This window comes from Bacillus rossius, chromosome 1 (assembly GCF_032445375.1).
Source record: "Bacillus rossius redtenbacheri isolate Brsri chromosome 1, Brsri_v3, whole genome shotgun sequence".
Lineage (NCBI taxonomy): Eukaryota > Metazoa > Arthropoda > Insecta > Phasmatodea > Bacillidae > Bacillus > Bacillus rossius.
Genome location: NC_086330.1, coordinates 24,967,021 through 24,981,772, shown reverse-complemented (window position 1 = coordinate 24,981,772; position 14,752 = coordinate 24,967,021). Strand labels below are relative to the sequence as shown.

The following is a 14,752-nucleotide window of genomic DNA, read 5'->3' as shown; positions in this document are numbered from 1 at the left end:
TGTCATTTATTTATGTGCCTGTGTTCTGTTGTGCCAATATAACTTACGTGAGCTTAGTTACTACTTGAAATTTATAACCACGAGATATTTTTTTAAATAGCGTTTGAATGCGATAAGTTAAGGCGTAAACAGCACACTGGTGATTTCAGCTCACATATGTTTCAAAAGAGATTTATCGTTGCAACACCTTGGGTGGCGGTCGTGTACGTAACATCATGGTATGCACTGTGTGTGTGTGTGATTCCTAGGGCGTTATTCCAAGACGTTCGAGTAAGGTAAACTCCATAGGCACTGCGTTGTTTGATACAACTGTAACCTGACTTGCGGGCCGTATTTCAGAACGTATCCAAGCCGAATACCAGCAAGGAAACAAATCGGCAACCGCTTTCATAAACGGTGCCCTGCGCGAAACTAGAAACTGGTTTCAACGCATCCGAGCGGACGTTTCGCAACCATCGATACATTTGTTACTTCAAAAATACTAGAGATAGTAACACCATCGCACAAAAATATAAAGGCCTTCATAATATTCTCAAGCACTTTTAAAGTTGTTATTATTTCTTGTTGTGACCAGTTAAGTGTACGAAATGTAGTGTACGAAATGTATTCCGGGATAGTTTCTCTATCATAAAGTTTGTTTGGCACACCAACACGCTTGGTACGTCTCCCGATGATGACAAAAATGACTATATACGTGTTAATGAAGGCAGACGCGGGTCCGACATCTGGACGAAAGGAACGAAAAAGTTAGCTCTACGTATGCGCGGATTCGGGCAACAGAACGACAACGGATATGACACCAAAATTCGTTCCCTAAACAAGTGTAGTTCCTCAGCGTATAACGCGCGCGAAACTTCCCTCCCCTGCCGCTTCCATGAATCCGGAACAAGGAAGTGCTTTGAAGGAAAACGAAAGCAAAGATAGGACTGGCGGTAGAGGAGTATGTAGGAGAAGAACACGAATAAGAAGAGGAAGGCACCGAGAGAGAGAGAGAGAAAAAAATGAGGCAAAGCCACCAGCAGATGAGATACCGAGCGAAGCGGCAAATTGGACCTGAACTGCAAACAATCTCCATTGAAAGTTCGGTTTTTTTTGATTGACTTGCTGCTTTAATTCTCTGGCCGGTGGAGGGGGGGGAGGGAGGCATTGAAACGCGGCCGTTGTCTGCCCGATAAGGCGTTCTAAAATTTTCCACCAAGTTTGTTCAAGTCTTAGTTAAATATTAAATTGTTGTAATTATCGTAGTTCGAACACTCTGAAGGTCAAATTGCACTGCAGGTCTGTTGAAACGGCGTCATTAATTTGCAGTAACTGAATCAGCGTCATTCTTATATCTCGCTCGGCTTGCAGCTCCTTACTTCAGCGCTGAGATCATGTACCTTTAACGCGTCTACGCACCCAAAAACAGCCTTAAAGTCCATGATCTTTTTCGGGTTCTTTTTGTACTATTTACAATGATGCAGCATTTATGGTAAGCATTACCATTAATCTAATGAAATTTTAATAAACTGAGGAACGTGGCATGCTTATTATTTTTTTGAAAGATTGTTGTGAAAAATTTAGTTCGATGGGCCTATCTATACTAATAATAAAACTGTTCGAAGTGAAAAGACGTTGAACGACATTTAAAAAAAAAAAAACTATTGGAAGTGGCTACTAACTTAATTTAGAACTCTAAATATAGTTTTAAAATTTTTTATGTCTGTTTGTTTCTCTGTTTATAACGGCATCACTCTTGAAAAATACTTAACGGATTATAATGAAACGTTTTTATTAGAAAGGGGAAACATATGGTTTTAAGACAATTAATTATATCTCCTTAGCTAATCAAGCATAGTAAACTATACTGGGTACAAATAATAAACATACAAAAACAACTAACCACAATTTTATCATTTGTGAAATTCAATACCTAAGGGCTGAAAAAGGGTTAAATATGTTTTTACGATACATAACTATATCTCCTAATTTAATTAATAATAAGATAATATACTAAGTACCAATAAATAATAAATATACAAGAACTACCGAAAGTAGTATACAATTTCTGCGAAAATCAACCCTTAGGGGGTGAAAAAAGGGGTGAATGTGGTTTGAGATAAATAATTATATCTTCGAAGCTAATAAAGAATAAGAAAAGATATTGGGCACCAATAATAAACATTCCAAAACTACCATATACAATTTTACCATTTTACGAATTTAACCCCTAAGGGTGAAAAAGGGGTAAATAAGGTTTTAATATAAAACATTATATCTTCTAATGTAATTAATTATTATAATGGATATTGGATAACAATAAAAAGTACGATAACTACGTACTACAATTGTACCATTTTTTAACCATCAACCCCTAAGGGGTGAAAAAGGGATATATATGGTTTTAAGATAAATTATATCTCCAAATCTAATAAAGCATATGAAAATATATTAAGAACCAATAATAAATACACATACAAAAAATACCAACAAATATGTTAACATTTATTGAAAATCAACTCCTTGAGGGGGGAAAAGGGGGTAAATATAGTTTTAAAATAACTAATTGTATCTCTGAAGCTAATCAAGCTTTAAAAAAAAACTTCGGGTATCAATAATAAATATACGGAAACAGCAAACAACAATTTTTTACATTTTTGAAAAATTCTTCCCTTAAGGGGTAAATTGGCTGTCATTAAAAATGGAAAACAAATCCCTTTCTGCACAGCCTGCAGGCGTATGTAGATTTATAAGTACCTATTTATCCTGGAAATATTTTGGAAACTTCTATAAACTTAAGGAACATTATAAGAATTGAATTTTTAAGGTAGAGTTCAAATAAATACTACCTATTGTAACCGTTACCATGGTGCGACTTCCGGAAAATTTGTATATAGTTTTTCTTTTCATGGTTCATAGACCCCAAAACCATTAACTTCAATTCGTACAAATGATGTATTAATATTATAATTTTTATATAAAACATTCGTCTGAAACAGCTTTTGATAGGATGAGCCATTGCTGCAGGGGGTTGAAAAAATAAAAGAGTATAATTAAAAAAAATCATAATTACGTACCACGTACATTGTTAAATCTGTTCTGTATTATTGTAAAACCTTAAAAAATCATCATCTACAACTTCGTCTGATATGTTTTACACGACCAACCATTATTGCAAGGGGTAGAATAAACAAGGGTTAGAGATAAAAAAATAATCATAACGCCCTTCGTAAGAACAACGTCGAATTCGTTCTGATATTTTGTAAATCTTACAATTTTTATCTAAAACTTTTGTCTGAAACAGTTTATGATATGATGAGCCATTGCTGCAGGGGGTTAAAAAAAGTAGAATTTTAAAAAAAATTCATAATGTCTGTACCATGTACACTATCAAATTCGTTCTAATTTATTGTAAAACCTTGAATTATTATCTACAACTTTTGCCTGAAATAATTTTTATATGACCTACCATGACTGCAAGGGGTGGAATTAACATGAGTTCAATAACAAAAAAATAATTCATAACTCCTTTAGTAGGCACACTATGAAATATGGTCAAATTGTTTGTAAATATTATAATTTTTATCTAAAATATTTGTCTGAAACAATTTTTGATAATACAAACCATTATTGCAAGGGGTTGAAAAAAACCTGGGGTTGGAAAGAGAAAATAAACAAAATTCTCTACCTAGTTCACAATCGAAATCATTCTTATTTTCGTTTAACTGTTTAAAAATTTACTAACAAATAGGTTTTTGTCTACCCAGCTATTACTGTCAGGGGTGGAAATAACAAGGTTTGAAGGTAAAAAAATAATAAAATACTTTTTTTTAATAGATATACTATCATATCCGTTATAATTTATTGTATGAATCCTAAACTTCATCTAAAACTTTGGATGAAACAATTTTAGATGAAACTAATTGTTACCATAAAAACAATAGAAACAATATTGCATGTTTTTTAGACGTATTTCGTTTTTTAAACATTTATGTGTAGTTTTTTTTTTTTAAGAATTCTGTTTATTTATAAAGGTAGCATATTAGTGAACAAAAATGACACTTAAATTTCATGTTACTAACTTCATCAAAACAGTTTAACTTTTACTCATACTAAATTATGCAATTTTAAATCATAATAATTTTTAATAAGACTGTGATTTAGGGGTATATGGACCATGAAACGAAAAACTATATAAAAAAATTTCCGAAATTCGCACCATGGGGTCATGTATTATTCGCGAAATAATCTGGGTCATAATTAAACTGCAATAAGGCATGGCTGCACTAGCGATTGTTTCATTGTAATTAGTGGCCTTCTGCATTGTTCAATTTGTCATCGCCATTTAGAGCGCGTTTGCTTCCGCATGGATGGCTGTTGGTGTGCTGACAGTAGACATGTAGTACATTCATTGAATGGTTCTTATCTTGCAAAGGAGAAGATTGATTTAAGATTATTTTTTTTGTTCATACGCCATTGCTGATTTTTCTGAATTCCATAAAACACCTCGAAAATCTGTTTGTGCCTAAGGACGGGGACAGATTTCAGTTTCCGAAACTGTGTTCTTCCGTACTGTCGTCATTGTGGTGTCCAGCAGGGGCGTAGCCAGGGGGGGGTTTTAGGGGTTCAAACCACCCCCCCCCCCTTAGCACCAAATATTTAATTAATTTCTTATTCATCACTCAAACAAATTTCATATTAAAATTAATAAAAATTTTGCCATTACAATATTTAAATTTAAGTATCGAAAACTGCTAAAATAGCACTATTTTACACCTTAAAATCCAAATTTTTCCGGGGGAGGACCCCCGGACCCCCCGCTTTAATACAGAGGGGGGTGCCATGCTTCTTAACACCCCCCATACACAAATCCTGACTACGCCACTGGTGTCCAGAATATCTGTTTTGTCACTTAGCTGGTTTTTCCTCTGTGTCTCTGTGTTGTTGTGTTGTCCACGTTATCTCAAATTGGGTTCGTATTTTTGTTGCTGTGTTGTCCAAGGGCGTGGTTTTCTCTGTATTTTCTGTCCGTGCTGCAACTGTGTCATCTTTGTCAGCTCACTGTGCCCGCCTGTGCTCTAATATTTTTTTTAGTAATTGCTTCTGCGGGATTTTCTGTGCTGTCATTGTTTTTAATTTTTCGTCATCGGCTGATTTTGGCTTGTTTTCTGTGTGTTTGCATATCGATCTTTTTTTGTCCGTTTTTGAGGTTTCTCATGACACACAGTGAATACATCAATGGCGCTTGTCCACAAAAAATATCTCAAATCATTAGACATGTGCTTAAAATAAACCCAGACAAGCACCTAACACAGACAATGCTACAAAGTTATAACTCGCAGCTGGTCTGGAAATCTTTTCGCGAAAAAAATATATGGCTTTAGGCTTGGCTACTACGAGGAGGAAAGGGACGTAACTCGTCTATTTTCCACCCTGGCCAAAAACTCATCTTGCCCACACCTTTTTTTTTCTCCATTCAAACCAACTTAAACCAAAACCTTTCCTGACGGTGACTCATATCGCCATCACATGTTAATTTCACTATTGAAATTATATTTTTGATTTTACTTAGATGGTAAATGAAGAAGATTTTTTATTTGCAGTCATTTTATTTTTAATACATCACAAGATGGTTAGTACTCGGAAAAATACCAGTTTTGAAATATTTAACGATACAGGTGTGTGTTATCTTTCCGTTCAAATAATTCAGTTAATTTGCCCTCCATTTTTTTTGACGTGACAATAAATCGATAAACGCCGGCTGCACGCACGAAAAAGGTTTACTCATTGTCCCGTTACGCTCATTAACCCGTTACGCTTTGTCCCGTTACGCTCATTGTACGCTTGCGCCGCATCTATCTCTTTTCCACTCTAAACTTGAAACACTCCCATTCGTTTCCTACTTTTCCTATCATCGTCCTATCCTTAACAGAATAACACAGATTGGAAGCAGTTAAATAGCAAACATGTATAAAAGTTATAGTTAAAATAATCATATTTGAATTAATGAGTGCAAATAAAAGTAAATTTATCAATTAAATTGCAGATTTCATTTCACTCTTTCTTTGTATCCATACAAAATAGTGATAATTCAATAAAAATTATTCCATTTTATTCGTAAAAGTATGCAATCATTTCATCAAATGTTTTGTTATGACGTTGTCGCGTTAAACTATCGTCCGTAAACCGACTTTACGGACAACCAATTTTTTGTTGTTGTTCGAACACTACGATGTTCAAGTGAACATCTGTGGTAAGAATGACTGCGCCAGTTGAGCGCCGACGACGCCAGACAGCCCTGCGCCGACCTCCTGGAGACGTTCAGACGCTGCTCACCCTTCCAGCGTCCCGCGGGGAGACTCCCCTCCCCCTCCACCCCCTCCACCACCTCGGCCACCCGCGGGCGATATTTATAGTCGGCGGGCGTGAGCTCAGCTCACGCAACAGCTGCCCCATTATCCCCGCCGCGCGCCGGCCTGGCCCCGCTGTGCCATACACTCATACACACACATATGTATGTAATAAAACGGAAATATTCATGTAAAATTACAGATGTTTAGGGACCGGAAAAATTCGCGGGTTCAATGACCTGTAGGATGAACTCCATAGTTCTACGTACACTCGGTCAAATGTCACCCACTCATTGGCTGCTGTCTTGTGAGACGTCCCAACGTAGCAGCATGTGATTCGATAAAGCTTTGGTTAGGTGTTTCTCATTGGCCAAGAGTCATCAAGGTGAGTTATGAGCCAATAACAGAGGCTGCATTACGGTATAACTATTTGTATTTTAGCCTATCGCGAAATTAACTCGCGAATTTTACCGGTCTCTACATATGTTTGTAAGTTTTTTTTAATTTTTTTTTTTTACATTTACGAGAAAACAACTGTGTCACTACAAAATGGTATTCGCAGTTATACTGGGTTTCGGGTTCTTACCCGGGCATTTGTGTTTTTTTTTTTGTCCGAGTGGCTCAGATGTAAGTTATTTGCAAGGGCGTAACAACTAAATTTCCAAAGGGGGGGGGGGGGGCAATATACCTTTTTATAAAGAATCATCGATCCCCCTATTGAAGCAAAGTGAAAAATGGTGCTATTTAAGCAGTTTTATTATCTAAAAATTGATTACACAGCACTTTCTTTGCCTCCGTTTTGACTCACTTCAAAGTTTCAGACGGGGGGGGGGGGGGGGTGGGGGGGGGGGAAATACCATTGCCCCCCCCCCCCCTGTTGTTGCGCCCCTGGTTATTTGTAAGCCGTTCCCTGGAGAGCCATCCAGACTGAACCGTGCACATTGATAAGCGTAATAAAATAAAAAATACAGCCAAATTATTTGAAATTTAGATCATCTTTTCCCGTGGTTTGAAAACAATTCTCGTAAGAAAGGGTCAGAATTATCTCGAAAAAAGTATTTCGTGCATGAAAGAAATTACCATAGACACGTGTTGTACAAAGTGACAATTGCAAACAGTTTTTTGGCAACTGGTTTCCAAAGGAATCTTTTGTTAAAGTGCAATTTTTTTTCTGTGCGGAATTTGTTTCAGAAATCTCAGGGGCAAGTAACTAGAGCCACGGCTACTTAGGGTATTCATTGGGCGGCAAAGTAGACTTGGAGCACACATGCGTATGCTTCATGTTCTATGTTTGGGCCACAGAGCTCTTGACACGCCCTTGACCACTCTGAGCCAGTTATAAACTAGGAGAAGTTGTCACCCAATCACGTGAAACCCGCTAACTTGTTACTGACCAATAAGCATTCTTATGAGCAAGATGAATCGAGCCAGAAGTGAATTGAATCCACGAAATAATCGTGATTGTACGAACATCCGAACGCTCGTTACACCGCCCGTACGAGCGGTGTCTATGCCTTGTCACTGGCGGCCGTCTGCAAGAGAAGCCATTGCCTTATAGGGTAAACCTGGGTAATTTCGTGATAAAATGTCATTTTATGATCATTTCAATGATACCAATAATTGCAAGTCTTTGTTTAGTATGTTAGCATTTAGTACACACTCAATGTTAATAGTTTTATTGTGTTTTAAATTATATAATATAATTTTTGTTAATTATAATTAATATTTTGTCTATATGTGCGTATACTAGGTTATTTCGTGATAACCTTGGTAATTTCGTGACTATACCTTGATAATTTCGTGATAGTTTACTACTCTGAGCCATTGCCTTATTGGTAGAGACTGGAAAAATTCGCGCTTTGGATGACCTCTAGGATAGACTCCAGAATCCCCTACATACTCAGGCAGATGCCACCTGCTCATTGGTTACCGACTCGTGACACGTGTCAACTGGGACGCTTGCGATTCGATACTTTTTTGTTTAAAGGTTTTTCATTGGCTCAAAGTCCTTCAGATAAACTGTGAGCCGATCAGAGAAGCAATATAAAGGTACAGTTGTTTGGATCCTATCATATCGTGAAATGAATCCGCGAATTTTTCCTGTCTCTACCTATTTGCCAAGTTATTCGGGATTAGGTAACGCGTTTGCTTCCTCACGAGACTGCTGTGATTGGTTTGCCTGCAAGTGACGTGTGCCTGGAAGAAACTCAACCAGTTACGAAACACAGACGACGTTACAGTGTTTTTAATATTGCATGCGGTCTACGGAGCGGTCTTATGTTTTCGTGAAAACATACCTAACCCTAGTGATAGGTTCGCAAGGTACATAACGCCTAACAAATTTCGGTTACAGCAGATAAACTATTTTCATGCTAAACATTCTAAACCATGGTTGTTTAAACAATTAGGTGTTTACCATAACCTGACAGATAACAGTTTGTATTACAAAAATTTGATTTCTACTAATATACTTTTTTTTTTCTCAGTGCCACCCCTGGTATGACTCTAAATGAATTATACGTAGAGGCAAGGACTTACTACTACTAGTTCTCTCTTAACATAGTGACACTATAAAACAATCTCGTAAAATTACATATACAAAGGTTTAATAATTTTACGTTTTGGTCGTTTTATATTGTGTGATTTTAGACAAATGTTACTGGAAAAACAAATTGTGCTACAGTCCGCCGTAAAAATACACGAACGCTCATATTTCATTGCAATAACTGACAAGTTAAATTACATAGTTGGATGTAGATGAAATCATGTATACATAAAGTGTTGAATTAATCAGTGTGTCTTCTTTTTTGTAATTAGAATGTTCTTTAAATTACACACACAGATAGGGGAGACCGGGGCTGGTTGTAACAGTTTCGCTATTTTATTTTTTATCTGATCATGGATAACATAAACGGCACTTCTGACTGAGCTAACTTATTCAGTAGTTATTCTACTTTTACAAAACAATTTTTACATAAATTTTCCTCTAGCATATTTTTCTGTACAAATCTAAAACCTCGGAAGTGTAAAGTGTTACAACCTGCCCCGAGGCGGGGCTGGTTGTAACACACATTGGGGTAGGTTGTAACAACATTACTACAAGGTAAAATATAATTTTTACTAGGATTACTTATAACAAATTACTACTTATACAATATATTTCAACAAAAATTATTATTTTTTCAATTGTTTAACTTCAGTTTGTCAAATATTAAATGAACAGTGGTCCTCACTCAGAGATTTCATCTGATTGGCAATTATGACAAATATACATTTTAGATTTTTTTGCACAAGAAAAATGCGACCATAACTGGCAGTTTAGACAACGAACCCACTCCTCTCCTGGTTTGCTTGTAGAGAATGATTCCAAACACACTAAACAAAAGCACTCGCTTTCTTCCTCTGATGAGCTGCACTCTGCTGATCTTCGTTTTAGAGAACGTTTGGGCGTGGATTTTGCAGGCATGCGCGTTTGTGATACATTCCCTTTTTTCTTAATCAAGCCTGGTGTTCCTCGTTTCGCAAATTCTTCTTCAATGGCTTTCTTCTCTGGAGTATCCGTCAAAATGGCACTTTTCCTGGTCTTTCTTCCTCCTTTCCTTTTCCTTGGAGCGACTTTAGGAAGAGGTAGAACCACTTCTGGAGAAAACTTCTCTGGTGTGTGGGAACAGTTAGAAAATGATTGAACTGGTGTTCCTTGTGAATCCCTGGACACATCGTGTGAACAACTTGGTGCTAAGTCTGGATCAGGCCTGTCTGTCACAAACGAAGGAGCGAAATCGGCATCCTGAAATATTTCCCTATTATAAGGATGTATTCCACATTTCTCAAATCCTTGTTGGATATTTCTTGGCGTTGTGGCAGTGGGAAAAGCTATCTTTAAGATTGAGGGAATATCATAGATTGACATAGGCTTAACTGTGCTCTCTGGTGTTTTGTTGTTCCTCAACCATGCATCCATTGCCGTATTGATCTGTTTTTTGAGTGGGGCAAAAACACTTCGATCAAGTGGCTGAAGGCGATGAGTGCAGTGAGGTGGGAACGATAACATTACAATGCCATTTTCTTTGGCAAAATCTAAACAGTCAGGAGCTAAATGCGACTGATGATTGTCTAGAAGGAGGAGGATAGGTTTCTCTGGGCTCGAACGAATACAAGAAACAAAATGCTTAAGAAAAAGCAAGAACTCTACCTCCGTAGTCCAGCCAGACTTATTTGCAGCACCTATACATCCAGTTGGACCATCTCTGATGAAGTGATCATAATACCTTACCCTAGGAAAAATAAACATAGGAGGGATAGCATTTCCAGCAGCATTTACTGCTACAGTTAGAGTAACTAACTGCCCTCGTTCAGATGATGTCATTGCTCCAATTTTTTTTACCCCCTTTCTTGCTACGATTTTTGAAGGATTCTGGACAGTAGTGACCCCGGTCTCATCTACATTCCAAATGTCATTAGCTGTGAAAGAATGGCGATCATAAACTTCAGAGAGTTTGTCAAAAAATTTGGAAACGTTGGCACGATTAAAACTAGAAGCCCTTCCCAAACTAGTTGCCTCTGGAGTCCGAATGGAAAGGTCTGGGTGGCGCTTTAAAAAGGAAGAGAGCCAATCTGCACCTGCTAGTTCTTTGTCACTCCATGTGTTTGGCATGGGAACATTATACTTCTTCCCACATAAGAATGCAAGATGACGTACATCACGTGGAGTGAGTCCAAAATATATGTCAGAACATGTTTTTATGTAGGAAACAAGAGCGATCTCTTGCAAAGGTGTAAATACCTGTCTGTTCCCATAATAACCAGCCAAAGGTTTCCACTCCTCTCGAAAATTAATATCGACTGCATTTAAACCTGAAACAATAGAAAAACCATACAGGCCTATGTTAATTTTGCTCCTGTTTTCACATAAGAAAATCTAAACTACGCAAAACCATATTTTTGTACTAATACAATAAAAAACGTTTACAACCCATTGTTGAGACGTATTTATGTTAGAAATCAAGCAGATGTAATCAAGAAAATTCATTAATGAATGCAACTTACGTTTGTTTTTCTTTTTTATGTACCTCCCAAGTGTCACATGGCAGATGTTGTACGTTTTCGCAGCATGCCTAACAGATCTTCCTTCTCTTACAACTTCAGCTGCTTTCTCCAACATGTCAATAGAATATTTTCCTTTGTCGGTTTTTCTTTTGTAGTTACGCGTCTGAAATTAAAATTTGACTGGAAGTTATTAATTACATCTACAAGATAAAACCGTTTAAAATGTATTTTTTTTCTTTCATAAAAGACTTAAAAGGAACAATAAATTAGGTAAACGTGGTCACGGGGTAGGTTGTAACAGTACGTGGGGCAGGTTGTAACAGATTAATTTCGCTGTTACAACCTACCCCATGTGACATCATTATAGAACACATTTAATTTTACCATATAGTTTGTATTTGTTTCCAATGCCAACAGAACATATCAGAACCTAAAGCTTAGGAGATTATTTTGCCCCGAAGACATTTTCTAAACTCCCTATACATTACGTACAATACGCATGTCAGTCTAACAAACAATATTTACTTACCTCGTCCAAAAACAAAATTTTCCTTCTTGTCGCCAGTGAAATCGTCCGACTGCCACAGTGTTACCACTCGCACTGAAGGCATCATAATGTGCCTTGATGGCTGAAACGATGATAAGCTCTTGTGGCTGGTCGTGGAACTATTCGCCCTGTTACAACCTGCCCCTGTTACAACCAGCCCCGGTCTCCCCTACTACGTATTTGTAGAAGAGAAAAATGTTTGTCATAGTTAACTTACCACTAACAAGGAACTGAAAAAAATAATGCATTTTACAATTTATACTGACAAACCCCCATTTAATATACAATAATATACGAAAAAGGTATTCCCATTACGTGCCGATTTGTTAGTATACACGATGGTCAAATGGTTAACAGGTCGTGAGTTCAATATTCCTATAACTCACTCGGATTGTTAAAAGTGTTTTTTAAACAATTGCATATGATAAAATAAAAAATGCATCGTAAGTACTTATTGTTCATTAACATCTATTGGTTACAAAATATACTTTTGGAAGTCAAATTAATATGTTCATTATTAATGTAAATTTACTCAGCAATGCAGTAAAATTAATTTACAGTTATGGTAAAAATACATATGCATGCATATGTAATTTTATACATCACAGAGTAAAATTGCACCAGCAGCTAACCACATATATATCAACACGCATAGGTGTAAAATTGCACTAACGTCGGTGGATATACTACTGTCACTTACATTTTTTTGTAAAATTGCACAAGTTTTTTTATAGTTTGAGTTTATAGAGTTATTGCACTCTTATGTGAATTAATCTTAAATCAAATTTGGAATAAAATGACTGTCACTCCGAAAAAATAAACTTAAACGTAGCTTATATTCATATTTATATTTATGTGTATTTAAGCATTGTGTAATGAAACACTTGTGGTAAACATGACATAGTTTTGCGTGATCTACAAATGTACAAAAATTTAAAGTTAATTTAAAACAGGGAGGTAAGGCACAATTGGCTTTACTGTAAAGCTATATGAGTAATTTATATCAAGCTATCGACTACCAGTTATGAGTTTGGCGATATGTTACGGTGGTAGGGTGGTTGGTGTCGTGGAATGTGAGTCTCTGGAGCAAGATTGAGGTAGTATTGTGAGTTATTAATACACGGATTAAGTACCGTTGCAATATCGCTCATCAATAACGAAACTACGTTATTTGAGTCGTGATTCACATGGATAATGGCTGTTGCTGGGAACTAGGGGGAAGGAAATACCACCAGTCTCCGAACGTAATGAAACCTTCCTTCAGGCCGTGCGATTTCAAAAAGGGAAGTATATTTTCCCTCTCCTGTGGGAGATTTTTTTCCCCCCCGTTTCAGAAATTCGTATTGCACGTAGCTGGAGACCTCTAGTATGCTTGTTTGTTCTGCCACGAAGAATAGACAGACACTTTTTTTCTAAAACTCTGTTTTTTTCTTAGAAAAAGTGCAGAGCGTTAATTTAAATCATAATTCTAACTGTCGAAAAAACAACGTTCAACTTCGAGTCAAAAGTTTCTTCGGAAAAGCTTTTGTAGAAAATAGTTTCCTTTGCTTTATTTTAAATCCTTATTTCAGGCAAATGAAGGAGCCTAGGATTTTATTATTTCCTTTTAGCCGACTGCTTCGCCATTTACACTTAGTGCAGCATTGTGTGATAAAAGGTAAACATTAATTATGCTCTTTCCTTAGTTGGTTCTCGATTAAATGGACGTTTTTTATACACTGATTTGATCATACTTTCAGTCAGGTTTACATGAATCCATGCATCTTTAGGTGCCTATTGAAATCACCCTTTGAAAATATGCCACTGACTGAAACTGCATTTTTCCAGCACAAGTGTAGCCAGGCTCACACCTTGTGAAGTTGACAGCAACTCAAGACAACTAAGTTAGTTCCAGGACTTACGCCGGGTTCATAAACTACCAACGAAACGCAAGACGCAAAAAATCAAATAACGACGCTTTCAAATATATGTTTATAAATAATGCAACACCAAAAAACGCAATGAAAGCATTGGCCAAATTTCAAAGTCTTGATTTTCCGCCTTCTGCATTTGAAATGAAGTGTTCAAAAAACTTTTAAAGATGCAGACGTAATGTGTGTAGAACCGCAAATATTTTATCTCACACATAACGTTTTCACAATTATCGCACATTGAAAACGGATAATGCCTTTATACAAATAATTTCACTATTTTTTTCGTAACGAAACATTATTTATGAAAAGAAGTGCGATTAATATTTTTTTCTAAATTTTCAGTGATTCAAATTGCAATTGTTGGTAATGCCTGGCGACTTGCGTGTCTTATAAACTAACGTAGTTTTCTTCTTGCTTTTGTTGCGTCTTTGTGCTCTTGCGTTTTCCTCGCGAAGATTCAAAAACCCAGCCTAAGTGACGGTTAAAGATGGTTGACCACTGAAATTATTTTCGTTTACAAGTCACTGGGCCCATGGCGGCCAACTGACGGAAGGATGTGGGAAGAAAATTTCTGTTACGGCATCTCAAAATGTTCAAGTAAAGATTAACTTACTGCCGTGGCTACTATTACGTTATTGTTATTTATATGAAACTAGACATTTCAGTGGTTACCTGTTCAAATTTTATGGTCAGTTAAAACTGCACTAAAACTGTTTCAAAATGAAATAGTGCAAATATTCCATACTGTGGCATTGCTGATCAAGATAACTCTCAAAACCCAAACTGTACATCCACAAAAATACTATGACAAACCAAAGTCCGTCTCACACACTGAAATGGTTATTTATATTTCTGATCCTGTTAGTTAAGGGTTTATTTACTCTGTTTTATTACGATAGTTTTCTTGCATTTGCTTT

General features: G+C 36.6%; 2 protein-coding genes across 7 annotated transcripts in view; one reads left to right on the top strand and one right to left on the bottom strand.

Annotated features, from left to right (window-relative positions):
• Positions 1-14,752, top strand: part of LOC134533300 (cyclin-dependent kinase 14) — a 422,243-nt gene that overhangs the window by 167,530 nt on the left and 239,961 nt on the right. The gene's annotated exons all lie outside the window — the stretch shown is intronic.
• Positions 9,538-11,962, bottom strand: LOC134533280 (uncharacterized). Its single transcript, XM_063370734.1, has 3 exons — positions 11,905-11,962; positions 11,376-11,538; positions 9,538-11,183 (listed from the first exon to the last, which is right to left on the bottom strand). The coding sequence occupies exons 2-3, from the start codon at positions 11,488-11,490 to the stop codon at positions 9,559-9,561; spliced, it is 1,740 nt and encodes a 579-aa protein (XP_063226804.1). The 5' UTR covers positions 11,491-11,538; positions 11,905-11,962; the 3' UTR covers positions 9,538-9,558.